The 14,383-nt window shown below is 37.3% G+C and overlaps 1 protein-coding gene across 50 annotated transcripts in view; it reads left to right on the top strand.

Annotated features, from left to right (window-relative positions):
* Positions 1 to 13,950, top strand: part of RIMS2 (regulating synaptic membrane exocytosis 2) — a 445,153-nt gene extending 431,203 nt beyond the window's left edge. For all 50 annotated transcript variants that reach the window (XM_071421429.1, XM_071421423.1, XM_071421444.1 and 47 more), the window contains 5 exons: positions 6,967 to 7,108; positions 8,483 to 8,595; positions 9,340 to 9,441; positions 10,400 to 10,539; positions 10,998 to 13,950. In XM_071421429.1, the coding sequence (XP_071277530.1) occupies positions 6,967 to 7,108; positions 8,483 to 8,595; positions 9,340 to 9,441; positions 10,400 to 10,539; positions 10,998 to 11,216 (716 nt within the window). In that variant the 3' untranslated portion in view covers positions 11,217 to 13,950. The remainder of the gene's footprint in view (positions 1 to 6,966; positions 7,109 to 8,482; positions 8,596 to 9,339; positions 9,442 to 10,399; positions 10,540 to 10,997) is intronic.
* Positions 13,951 to 14,383: the final 433 nt, after the last annotated feature.

Genomic DNA, 14,383 nt, shown 5'->3' with positions numbered 1-14,383 from the left:
CATCATTCAAAAATGCTGCCCAGATCTGTCTGATAGTGTATGCAATGACCCTTGCTACAATAAATATAATAGAGGTTGAGATAAAGAATAGTGTTACTGCCATTATTCCAAATTTAGAAAGTATCTCTCACTTCATATAATGCAAAAAAAAAAAAAAAAAAGCAATTCTAAGCTCCTCAATAAATGTACTCTTTGCTGCTTAAGCATTTTTAATCTGCTTTTGACACTGCATGAAATAATAGTTATTAAAAAATATATAAGAATGGTATACATCCAGAAAATTGAGTGTACATGTAAACATAAAAATCATTTACCTCTTAAAACTGCAGAAATGGTTTCTATTTACTTTGGATGATCATCCTTTGTCATTGGCAAAATCAGAGACTGGATGTAAAGAGTTCCTGTGGTGAAGATGTACACCTATCTAGTTCTACATCTATATTCCTTATATAAATTGTATACAAAATTAGAATGTAATTCCACAAAATTACTTTCTCTGTTTTTCAGGATTTTAATAGATTTGGGATGAGACTGATTTTCCACTGCTTTGCACTTTTTGTAGTTACATTATATATATATATATATATAATGTATATGTATATATATGTAATGTATGTATATGTGTATATATATATATGTATATATATAGATTGTTGTACAGGATGTACAAAGTGGATATAGAATGCTACCATTCTGACACATGCACAAAATATGTACAAATGATTATAGACCTATTACATTTGAATGATAAGAACATTTATCTGTGTGGAGATCATAACTGGTCTAACTGAGGGCTCTTGAGAATCTGTTCATTCAGGTCACTTGTCGCATGGTAGATACAGCTGTGGGCTACAAAGACATGTGCTTTTTGTTGTCTTATCTCTGTGTTCAGGTTTGCAGCAGGTAAACGGCTTTTGGCAGGTAAATCCTCGGACCACACCTAGAAAACTGAGGGCCTTATCAGTAACAGAGTGGTGCTGGAAGGGCCTGAGTGTCTGTGTGTAGTTCTATTCTTGATCTGCATCTCACTGTCAAGATCTGTAATCAGCACCTGAAAAACAAAGATCCAGCCAGACCTGCATAGCGTGTTTGCTGTTGTATAACCAGAGTCAGATAACCAAAAGAGAAGTGGGAATTACATCAGCACTAACTGTTCTCTTCCTTACAGCTGTGGTTAATTAGTTTTGATTCCCTGGGACAGCCTCTCTTATCAGGGGTAAATTCTTTGTCAAGGGAGTGGCCAAGCATCAGACCTCTGTGCTGTATGTACTGTATATATATACACAATGATTCTGATGCTGTATATACTTTCTTGGGATTACCAGGAGTGTTACTTAGCACTGGTACTTGAAAACAAACCATTGGGTGTTCAAGATGGTTATTCATGCTTTTTATGTGTAGCATATGATTCTGAATAAAAATGCTGGGGTAAGTAAAGTTTTATGAACATTAAGTACTTATTGTACTTAATGCATGCAGGAAAACAGCTCTTTGTTTACAGTTCAGTCCTGTAAAAATATTTCAAAAACCTTTTTGGGAACATAAAACCATGAGTTGAAGATCCTAAAGTGATGGGTGCCACACACAAAATCAGTTTCTCTTTTCTGATGCTCTTAACAATTATGAAGGATCAGTTAAGACTGGAGAATGGGCATCAGAGCAACAGTGAAATTACAGTGGCAGATGTAATTAAGATGTGGGAGAGAATAAAGAGCAGATCCTTGCCTTAAACCACAGCATTGCTCAGAAGCCACGTGGCAAACTGACTTCACATCACATGGCCACAGCAAGGCACAGAGTTGGCTGAACATATGACCAGCCTTGCCATGGCAGGGAAGCAGAATGCAGGCAAAGGATGCTGCAGTCTGGCCAGGAGCAAATGAGATTCATAATGCCTCTTGGGTCCTGTAGGAAATTCATCAAGAATGGCATGCCAAGTCTTCTATACCAGCTTTTGACCAGAAGTGCATGCAACAGTTTTGCAGTTGATTATTGTTGATTATTTAATTCAGTTCTATCTTTTACGTTTTCTTAGGTGCTCTCTTGATTAACCATGCCTCCATTATGGCCAGAGAAAGAAAAAAAAAAGAGTAGGACAAGAGTGAAAAAGTGTTTCTTGACCAAAAATGAAAAACTAATGAGTCTCCTAAGAAATCTAAAAATGCATGGGGCAGACTGACACCCACAGCCCAGACTCTCACACCTTCCAAACCTGGCTGCTCCCATCCTGAAGTGCTTTCTTGCTGAAGGCAGCTCTGCTTTGGGCATATCAGTGCAGGCCATTCCTGACCCAGTCACAGTTTATCAGTATTTTACATTCAGATACTCATGGAAGCAGGAACTAGAATGCAGATCTTCCTTTCTTCCTTACAAGTAAGAGAAAGCCCCCATAACAGTTTCCCCTGGCTCTGAAATGCTCTTTGGGTTTCAGAAGTGCTGACAGCATGCACTTTGAAAATATCCATTGGAAGGACTGTAACCCAAAATTTCATTAACTGATTGTTAGCACTGGCCTAAGAGAATCAGTGAAATGAGCTCAAACTCAAGTGGCAATGGAATCCGTGTTGCCCAAATCCTGCTTAAATTAATAGATTCTAAAACTGTGTCTTCTGCTTGGGGTCTGTGGGTAACACAGGGAAAAAAATAACTTGGCTGTGCTTCCTAGAGCTTCAACAAGAGCTAAATGCCTTCTTCAGTGCAAACAAAACTTGGGCTACTCCAGAAACAGCTGTGCAGCTGCAAGGGAATTTGAGACCTACCCTGTCCGCCTTTTCTTGGGACATAACTGGTCCACATTTCCACTGGTTCACATTTTCTTAGACTGTCTTTTATCTAGCCAGTTGTTAACATATCTGGAACGGGTAACTAGGTTTGTAAATAATTTTAGTCTTAAAAAATGGGCACTTAAAGGCAGCTTATTCTCTTTGTGGATCTAACTCTTGAGTTGAGATGACAATGCTGAAGGAGTTTTTATGCAGCTTTTCTGATGAGGTGGGGAAAGCAGAGAAGAGCCACCTCAAGCACTTCAGTGTGTTTCTGAAGCCACAGCTGCTCTGTACCCCCTACAAGTCCTACCAAGAGATCACATACCATCTGGGGACTGGCATAGCCAGCCTGCCTGTGCCTGTGCCTTGTCTTCTCATGGCTCTGTGCCTGCTGGGGAGCAGTTGTAGGAAGCTCCTGCCGAGAGCAAGCTGAGAGCTCTCACTCTCACCACCAGCAGCGGATTTCATCTGGCTGCATCCCAGATGATGGAAGGTAATCTGCTGCATTCACTGCAGCTTTTGACTTCTCGCTGTTGAAGATTGTATCAGTAGTTTTGCATCCCTAATTTGTAAGTGATTTGCACTCCAAGTTGTGGGAACAAATAATTCCGTGCATAACTTAGAAAATGTGGCCTGCAGAGTCTATTTGCAGCAACCATATTAGTTAAATTACCAGTGTGATTAACTGTAAGAATGAGTGTGCTTTCATAAATACCAGTGCAATTATTTGTGGTAATTTATTCCACTCCTTGTGATATGGCTGTGAGAATCTGAGCTAGTGTTTTTCAGATAATATATTCCATATTTTGTTGGGGGACTTGAGAGAAATTTCTTTTTGCTAGGGCAATTAGCTTATACTAATTTGGAGAACATTTTCAATGTTATTTTTTAGAGTTTAGGAAATGATAAGTAAAATTATTTTGATTGTAAGTACTCAGCAACATAAAAACAAAGTACACTTCTAAGCTCTCACTTCCGTATCTTTTCATTTGTTAAGATTAAAACAGCATGCATAACATGAGTGGTATTAGTATATATACTTCAGGATTATAAAACCAACCCTCACTTTTGCAGTGACACCAGTTAGATAGTTATTTCTGAGTGAGTGGTACTCAAGTACCCAAGTTACTTGTGTAGCTAGAGGTTAGCATTGCCTTTGTTGGGTTCATTCAGCTGTATGCTTTGTCTTGATAAATATCTTTTCCAAAATTATCTGTCTTGAAAGAAAAAGAACAACTTTAAATCATATTTTTTGTTTGTTCCTTTTAATTTGGGTCCAGTATGGAATGCAGCTACATGGGTAGTTGAATTAGCACAAGAGAAGAGGTTTCAGTTTCCAGGCAGGAATGAGGAAAACAGTTTGGTTTTAGTAGAGTGATATGATCTTCAGTCAGATTCTCTACCAGCTACAGCTTGGAAGTCTGGCACCAAAGGCTATTTCTTTAAGCTGAGCAGCTACTTTGTGGTTTCATTGCTGTTTGAAACCTTTTTAATTTTTTAATGCTGAATTTATGAAACATGAAGTATGGATGACAAAAACACTATCTTTGCTTTTAAATTGTTTGAGGAATTGTAGGATTATTTATTGATGAAAGGTCAGATCTTTCTCTTTGGAGACCTTTCAAGAGCACTGCCTGTTTCTATTGAAAATTAGGAAATAGTTATTCACATAACCTCCTTTCTTGTACTTATACAAAAGTTGGATATACTACACATCTAACTTTCATGCTGTATCAAAGTTGTATCTTTGTGTGCCTGTTGTCATATGAACCAGACTACTTATTTCAGTTAAAATGAATGTGGGAAAGTAAAACTGCTTTAAATTAAGGTTTAGAGGGATGCTGTAAACGCATGTGTCTCTATGAAGACTTGATTGGCAGTTGCATGAGTTCTGCCTTAATTTCTCAGTCAATTGATGTGCAATGGTTATGTTCATTTTTTTATTCTGTTCTTCTACAATGAAGGCATACAGACTTACAATTCTAGTTCAGAAAAAAAAATCTGCCTTACAAATTAATAAAAGTTACTATACACTCCTTCACATATTACATAATCAAACATATATTTCTCTCAAACTCCCAAATCTTTGAAACATGTATGAAGATACTGAAGAATCATGCAAGATGGAGATGTTCTTTTGAATTTGCATTAAGGGCTTCATTTTGCAATAATGAATTGAGAATGACCATCATTCAATGAGGCTGAATGAAAATTAATGCTTACTCATCTAAAGAGTTCTTAGAACAGAGGAGTAATGTCCTGTGGGGCTTCAGAGTTGTATGCTTTTCACATGTTACTGTGATGCAGTGTACCTTTTCTACAAAACTACAGCACGATATTTTCCTGGCAGTTTGTGGGAATATTTCTTTGAAATGAGTGCTTGTATTTTAGAACAGCTCTGGACCACTATTGGAAGTTAGATGCCAGCTTTCATTAGTTGAATATAAATAATAAACCAGCAGGCACTTGGAATGATACAACCCAAAAGAAATTAAATTCTTGATTTCTGACCTTCATTTTTGTATGTTGTAGTAGCCTGGTGCCTTTTTTATTTGCATTTCTTACATCAGGTAACATGATGTAAGATGATAGGCATTTTTAGAAGTAATTTTGATGCAATAAAATTTATTTTTTCACTCTCCTGTGTACTGAATTCATTTGTGTAGCTGAAATTCTAGAGGAAAATTTTTACTTCTATTATTGTTACTATCTGTATGTACTGATTCAAAGTGATGGTCTTAAGGAATACATAGAAGACTTTTAATAAGCAATATTATTTGAACCACTCATGATACTGCTGTACAAATGTCTTACTGCTGCTAAATATTGCAGAGTTATTAATCTTTCTTGACAAGGAGGCAGTGGTTTTCAAGGTATTTTTGGTGTCTAGTTCCCACATCACTACATTTCCCATGTTCTTTATTGACCTAATATTCCTCCTGACTGAGGGGCCTGGGAGACTTCAACCCACACTGCAGCCTGTAGGACAGTGACAATGGAAATTGTGGTCTCTCTCCCATTCCCTGCCCAAGGGTGCAGATCCTCTTACTCTAAGCCAGTTCCTGTGCTCCCACATTCCCCCTGGGGTGTGATAGTCCTCATCCCAGGACAATCTCCTCCTTTTGCTCATTTCCTTTTTCAAATCCCTAATGCTTCACCATCCTCACAGGTCCAGAAGTTCTTCTGACCTCTAGAACATGACAAGGCAGAGAAGGTGTAAAGGGTAACATGCTACAAATAACTGCACAAGGAAGTTGAGTCCATTGATGTCATAAGCTATTGGATATTACTCGGCCCTCATTGTATCAGTATTTAAGAATTGTTATTATTGTAGTGTTTTAAACTTTTTTTCTCTTTTATAATATCAGTATATTACACAAAACTGTGCTGCACTCAGAGGTGCATAGAACAGATTAAAAGAAATAAGTATGCAGAATTCCTTGTCCCAGTGCAAGAAACAGCATTTAAAATCAGAAATTACATGGACCATCTGTCTTATTCATAAAAGAAAAACTGAGGCTTCATTCCTACTCATTTTATCCAGTTGAGGTCTTGATCAAAATTCCTACACTAAAATGCTATTATATTGTTTGAGTATTTTTTCCCTTGTCTAAGTAAAATTAAACTATGCAAATAGATAGAAAAAGATGTTATTCTTGAAGGTGATAAGGTTTCTTATTGTGCATATAAATACTGTATATTTTAAATATAAATTTAAATTTATCAGCTAATGAATGGAGAAGAAGGCATGAGAAGGCTTCTTGATTTTTAGTTTACTATCCTCACTTATGGATATCTGTAACTTGATTTAGGAGATAATGACCATCTGATTTAGAACATTTCTCTTCAGGTTTTGACATCATGGTAACATTTTAATTTAATTCCTAAGAGGGATTTATTCATCCAGGGAAAATATATTTTAAACATGCTAGACTGTGGATTGTTTAAATCTGGTTACCTCCATGGGCAGACTTGTGTTGTCTGACCTTGGGAAGCACGTGGTGACAGAACTAAGATCCTGTAAAGATATTTATGATGCTGTTTTCCTGTTACTAAAAAATTGATGCATTTTAAATGGAAGCTTTGTTACAGGTGATTAATTTGTGGCTCTGACTGTCTGTACCACATGGTGCAGGGGTGTGCACAGCTGCCCAGCTGCGGCAGCACAGTGGCATGGGGGCTTCTCTTTTGTCTCCAACAGAAGCAGGGGGCAAGAAGCTGCGGAGCACCGTCCAGAGGAGCACGGAGACGGGGCTGGCCGTGGAGATGAGGAACTGGATGACTCGCCAGGCGAGCCGGGAGTCAACGGATGGGAGCATGAACAGCTACAGCTCTGAGGGAAAGTAAGCGGCATTTACACCTGTGGTTTCCTGACGTTTCTCCATGAAGCTGGGGGACGTTTCTCCATGAAACTGGTTGTTAGAGAGAAGCACAGTGAGTGTGTAGGTCCTGTTCAGTCAGAATTCCCTTCACAAGCCAGTGTCATTGATGGACTCAGCCTAAGTCTTCCCCTGTAACTGGAAAGAGTCTCCCAGTGTTGGTGCAGGAAGGAGGAGGATCATTTCTGCTGTGCCATGAGAAGGGCACGTCGGAGGTCAGATCATCATCATGACGTGTGTCAGGAGGGGAAGCAGGTGCAGTACACCAAGTAAAACACAGATATGGATAAGTTCTCTTCCAAAAACTCCTGGCATATGCCAGTGCTATGCAGAGCAAAGCATTTCCAGAGCATTTCCAGGTCACTGGGCTCAAGAGTTTTTCAAAGATTCTGCTACTTTTAACCTGAAGAAATTATCTGGGCAGCAGTACAAGTCTGTAATGTATCATGGTTATCATAGCATCATAAAAACCCAAGTTAAAGCTTCCAAGTGATGTATCTGAGACATTGCCTAGAGAAGTCTTATTGAAGGTTGATTTATTAGTGGTGTTCCCAGCACTGGACAATCCATCTGTGCTGCACAATATATATTGTGTTTCCAATTGTTGCACTATATGCATTTGAAATGGACATTTCTTAATGATAGGTCATTACAAATTTCATTAGTTCTTGTTGCTCTGTAATGGGTAACAGATAATTTATGGCAAGCATTTTAATTTTAAGTTACTTTGGTCATTTGCCACAAGGGATTTCAGTTCTATTATTGAATAGACGTCATTCTCAAAGACATTTTCTACAAAATATTTTGAATGAATGGCGATTTTGAAAATAGCAACCAGTATTTGGTCTAATGTCTTCCTTTCACTGCATACATTTGATATTTAACCATTGAATTCTCAGTAACTGAGAAGTGTGAGCAATGTAACCTTCATGTAACTAAATCACTGGTAAGGGTGTGTGTTAGTATCTTAATGAACTGGTCTCATATCAGCACTAATTAACAATGGTCTTTAATGCATTAGAAAAGGAGAACATTATGGAAGAATAAAAATTTGGAAATTATTGAGGGGAGTGCTTTCTTTACCTGTTTGTTTATATGCTGGAGGCTAAATTACTGCTTGTTGAACACTGTGGGATTTCAAAAATTACAGTAATTGTTTTGTAAGTTCCTTACAGTAGTACCAAACCCACAAACATTAAGTGCAAAACATCTAGAAAACAAAAAACAAACCCAAGCCAAAACAAAACAAAAAACCAAACAAATAAATAAAACCACAAACGAACAAAGGGCAAATTTAAGTGTATTTTTGTTTGGTTTCTTTTTCAATATTATATCTAGTTTGATCTTCCCTGGTGTGAGGTTGGCTGCAGACAGCCAGTTCAGTGATTTTCTGGATGGACTTGGTCCTGCCCAGCTTGTAGGACGACAGACATTGGCAACGCCATCAATGGGTAAGTGTTTGTGCCTTCTAGATAGGATCTATTCTATTTGGTCAGGTAATTAGAACATAAAATTTATCTAGAGTCCCTTTAAAATATGGATTTCTCTTGTGGTTTTGAACAACTCAGTTAAGACCAAAGTTCTAACCTCAGCCAAAGTTGAATGTAATCGTGGATGCTTATGAAGGCATGCAAAAGTAGAAAGTTGCTTTGAAAAGGTCAGCCTTTTACCTCTTCTTCAGTTTTCCATCTTTAAAATGGGGCTAATGACACCAAACTTTTCTCTGAATCACTTGGATAATATTGTATAAAAATTGGTAATTTAGGTGCAAAATGTTTGTTACTATTGTGTTTAGAGGCTTGTATATTCACAAGTTATCTTTTAATAATTTGTCTTTAACTACAGGGATGGTGAAGAGATTTCAAGCAGTTTTACAGAGCTGCTTTGTATTAATTCCCTCGCTGCCTTTTTTTTTAATATGAAACTCTTAGGAAATAGAAATTAATTTGAAATTATAGAGGCATGGAAGATGGGAGAGAAGGTGTTATTGAAGAGGTTTTAAATTGTTTACTAACATAAACAGCAGTGAAGAGGATAAACATTAAATTACATAGTAGTGTTAAAATCCAGATCATACTTATTGATGGAAAACAGGTGATAAAAGTCACCACATATTCATCCTAGAAATTTTTTCAACATTTCATATATTAAAGTAGTTCTGAATTACAATGCTGGGATTTCTTTTTGTTATCTAGGAGATATTCAGGTGGGAATGGTGGATAAGAAAGGACAACTGGAAGTAGAAATAATCCGAGCCCGTGGCCTTGTTGTAAAACCAGGTTCAAAGACACTGCCAGGTAAGGAAGAAAAACCTTAGTAACAATCTTAGCACAGGGCCAGGGCTTAGACTTGATGATCCTAATGGGTCCCTTTCAATTCAGTATATTCTATGATTCTGAGAATGGCATTCTACCAAAAAGGTCTGTGGCTTTTCTGTTCAGCTTTGCCAGCTCTTAACAAGTTCAAGTCCCAGTAGGTTATAATGTTTTGTACTGAAATTCATACTGTATTGAAATCAGAAATCAGCCCTAATTCAGGAGGAAATTAAAAATCAGGCTGCCAGAAGACCTCAAAGTATTTTTGGTAATAGCAAAGGCATCCTTAGTTATGGGGTAGGAAGAAAAGTATATACTGAAGATTTTATATAGGAGTCTCAGGAATGAAGAGGGAATTAAGAGATGTGGAATAGGTATCTACTCAAAAAGTAGACCAATATTTGATACTTACTCCTTATTTTATAATCTGATGTCCTGTAACACTATGTAAAAAGGACAATATAATGATATTTTTAGCAAGCTCTTCTGCCAAAATAGAAATTGTGTCAGAGTCCTTTCTTCACTGATTTTCACCTTGTAGATAATTTTAAATTATTAACAATTTGGAGCATTGATCCAGATTTCACCAAAGTCATTGCAAGTCTTGCATTTACTTAATAGGCCTATTTTGCATATTGTATAGTATAGGGATGCTATATATAGGAATACTTGATTTGTTCAGGTCAAAATCTGAATTGTTTTATGGTAAAAGAGACATACAAAAAGAAGTCAAGAAAAAAATACACCCAAAGAGAACAGTAAAGAAAATGCATGGATGCTTTTTATGGGAATAATTGTTAATATTGCTTGTGGATATTTCTTCTTGTAAGTTATATATCCTTTAAAAGCAAATTTTTATATGGTGATAGAAAGTGTGTGTGTTACACAAAAAAACTGGACTTCTTCTTTACCTACTGTTCTCTATTTTCATTCTTCTAAGCACCATATGTAAAGGTGTATCTATTAGAAAATGGAGTCTGCATAGCCAAAAAGAAAACAAAGGTAGCAAGAAAAACGCTGGAACCACTTTATCAGCAACTTCTATCGTTTGAAGAAAGTCCCCAAGGGAAAGTTTTACAGGTAATTTGCATAAATATTCCTCTGAACCTGAAAATGTCACCTGTACAGTTTTCACTGAATGAGTTTCAAACTTCTTTCAGGTTTCATTTGGCAGTAAATGCTCATATTTTATATACTTGCTGAGCAGATAAACACAACAGTAATAGCTATTTATGCCAGTAGAAACTGAGTATGCAAGTAGAAGGGAGCAAAAGTGAGTTATGGATTATTTTCCTTCTGCTGTATGAATGGGCTCCTCTCACTGGGCTTTCCCTGGTATCGTGGATAACTGTTGTTTGTGCCCAGATCATTGCTGTCACTGCATCATGATTAGGATACACAGAACTAAACTATGGCAGCAGTTGGATATTTCATTCCTTACTGTAATTAAACAACCAGACATTTTTGACAAATCAGATTAAAGCTTTTGACATTTTCACTAATTTTTTTCTATTTTCTTGTGTTTCTTTACCTAACAGATAATTGTTTGGGGAGACTATGGACGTATGGATCACAAATCCTTTATGGGAGTGGCACAGATACTTTTAGATGAACTGGACCTGTCCAACATGGTGATTGGGTGGTTCAAACTTTTCCCTCCTTCTTCCCTAGTAGACCCAACCTTAGCTCCTCTCACTAGAAGAGCTTCCCAATCATCTCTTGAAAGTTCAACAGGACCTTCGTATGCTCGCTCATAGCAGCTGTGAAACTGTTGTCATAGCAACCAGCGTTACAAAAAAATAAAATTACAGGTCGCAAACCCTGGTAACACTGCATGCTTAATGTTGTGTCTTCTGAGCCTGTTTCTAGGGCTGCAACGCGATCCTGTGTTCTCAAGGAAGTTGCACACATTGTGCCCTACGGAAGGCCCTCAGGTGATGGACTGAAATCATGAAGAACTGATAGGTTTGGAGTTCAGGGACTCAGTTTTGGTCCAATCTGAAGCCATGGACTAAACTAAAAAAAGTCAATCTGTTTCATGCAACAAAAGTCCTTTTCAATGGCATATCTGTTTTGTTGCTCCCTTTTCTTTATTTATCTGCCCTCCCCTCCTAAAGTTTGGTTATGCCACAGAAACGGAGTTACCCTCCCATGGAGCCACGTTACAAGTCAGTGGATTAGCAGACATTGGAAGAAAAGAAGAATCTAAGGATGATGGAAAAGTCAACTGGCACTTGCAGCAGTTGCTTGAGATCTGAAAACTCTTCATATTGAAAAGGTTCAAGACTTAAAGTGGTGGGCTTCATACCTCCAGCTGTCCACACGGTGAAACCCCAGACATGATGGACTCTCTGAAAAATAAAGTTCTGTGGATATACTGTACTGTATGAAATTAAGAAACTTTTTTGCATGGACACAGATTTAGCTGAACACTTAAATTATTTTCTTGGGGCTGCAACTTGCAAAAAAAAAAAAAAAAGAATAAATCAGCCATTTTCAACAGTTTATATTATTTTTAAAGATAAATTTCACTAGTGCATGGTTTTAAAGGGAAGAGAATGCAACAGGGTGATACAAAGACATACCACGTTTATCATTCTTTAAACCAGTCATGGTCTGTGTTTTTGCAGACTTATATTAAAAATAAAAAAATAATTTCTAGCAAATATTTAAAATTCTGTTTATGTGACAAGAAATAAGTGTAATATATTAAATTTATTTAAATGTAAAAGGTACAAGCCTTGTAAAGTTCAACATAATGTGCAAATTGTACACTTCTTTTACCTCCTTCTTTCTCTATCTCTCCTCCCAGTCTCCCTTCTTCCTTTTGCTCTTTTCCCCCTCTACCTCCCAGGATGATCAGCATATTCTAAAATGGCTACCTTTTGACTTATTCCTGTCTTATGCCCCATATTTGGTTCAGGGTTGCAGATTGTTCTGCATTTCTGAATTATTTGAGAAAAATATTGTTTGAGAGCTTACTTTTTTTCAAGCATGTTGAAAAGGATTTTGCAACATGGCTTGGGAGTACATTAATGTAATTCAGCATGTATTTGATAAAGAAGATATTTGAACTTTTGCAATTTATTGTACAGTGCATGGTAACTTATTTTCATTTTTTCTCACCTTCAAATTGAATTCTACAGCAAAATACTGGAATCATGTGGCCATTGTAAGATGTCTTCAATAAATTTGTGTTCAGCACCAGCATCTTTCATTCAAAGACTGAACTATTATTTCTTGAAGGTTTTTGGAAAGAGGAAAAATTAAGTACCTGATTGATTTTTAGGAAACGAATTTAAGCACTTTTATTTGCACTAAACCAAATTGATTGCTACATTTTTGAAATAACAGAAGCAACAAAGCTTACAAATCCATACAGTTCTTCTGCTGTAAAGTTCAATTTTCATGAATTACATTTGCATTGCAAAAGACATAATTAGATAATATCAGTCTGGAAAGTATCAGTCTTTGGTTGGTAAAATAGCCTTAAAGAAAACTTCTCAGTACCACTCTGTCAGCTATTTGACACCATTGCCAGAACCTCGCTGGAGGTAATGGATCTTCAGAACCCTGGGTTTTGTAGCAGACAGTAACTACCATTGGGTGGTGCTGCAAGTTCAAGCTTTTCATTAAGTTTTATTATTTAAAGGGAATGTAACTGGCTAACGTTTAATAACAAAATATCCTTTTCTTTTTTTCTTTTTCCTGGGTCTTTGTATGCCTTTAATACCTACTTAAGGTTTAATATTGAAATCTTGCAATAATTTTTGAAGTATGTTACATTTACCTTTATGGCCACACAGAATTATTCTGATTTTATTTGAAAATCTGTTGAAGTTTCCCATTTACAAATTGTATATGCCTCATAAGAGGGAAAAGGTAATAACAGCATCACTTATAATGCCTTTTACTTTGTGCAATATCATAGAAAATGAGATTGTGTCTTGTCTGCAGAGTTTATATAATGGATTATTGTTAAGTTAATAGACAGACTGGTAAAATTGTATTTATTGAAATAATTTAGACACCTGTCTACCAGCAGCAAATAAATACTACTAACATGCAGTCTACAATATCCCCTAGGATATTAAACAGAAATACATAACCATTTTCCTGACACTGTGAGATGTGCTCACACATTCTTGTATGCATAGTCCTCTATAAATTATTTCAAATTTTAAAATCAAGGACATGACGCATGGAAGGTTTGTACATAATTGTCATTATGCAGTATTTATTTTAAAAAAATTAATGTATTTTTTTTAATTTTCACACGTCTGCAATTCTACTTATGGTTTAGTCATGTAAATAGTACTATTCCAGTGATCACTGCTGTCTTGTAAATAGTACGTTTTAAAAAGTTAAAAGGAATTACAGTTGGGGAAAAAAAAGGGCAGATTAGGCCTGTAATGAACACCAACTAATGTAAATCAAACTCATTCTGGTGATGGTATTTAACACTTTAAATAAAACATTTTCTTTACAGAATTTGTGTGCAGAATTTTGTTGCTTTTCTCTAAGGCGGTCAGCAGCATCCTTCCACACCCTTCGGTGGAGCTGGTGCAAGCGGCTCACGCAGCTGGAGAGCAAGCTGGAGAACACTGTGCTTTTCTTCTGCCACAGGGCTGCAGGTGAAATGCCATGTCAAGGTGCCCCTGTCACTGCCAGGCTCAGGAGCAGTGGGAGCCAGCTGTGCCTGTCACCAGCCAGGCCCTGGGCTCTGTGCTCTGGCCACCCTCGGGCTCCCGTGCCCAGTGCACGGCTCCCAGGATGGAGCTGGCTCCAAGCTGCCGGCTCTGGCTGCCAGGACAGGCTCCTGGCTGCCAGGACAAGCTCCAGCTCTGATATAACCAGTGCACTAAATGTGCTGAGACCATGAGGAGGTGCCCTCAGCTGCTGTGGAGTGGCTGCACCATCCAGT

This window comes from Agelaius tricolor, unplaced genomic scaffold (assembly GCF_023055355.1).
Source record: "Agelaius tricolor isolate 1412-34295 unplaced genomic scaffold, bAgeTri1.0.p SCAF_2, whole genome shotgun sequence".
NCBI classification, from domain to species: Eukaryota; Metazoa; Chordata; class Aves; order Passeriformes; family Icteridae; genus Agelaius; species Agelaius tricolor.
This window is presented reverse-complemented; position numbering and strand designations above follow the sequence as displayed.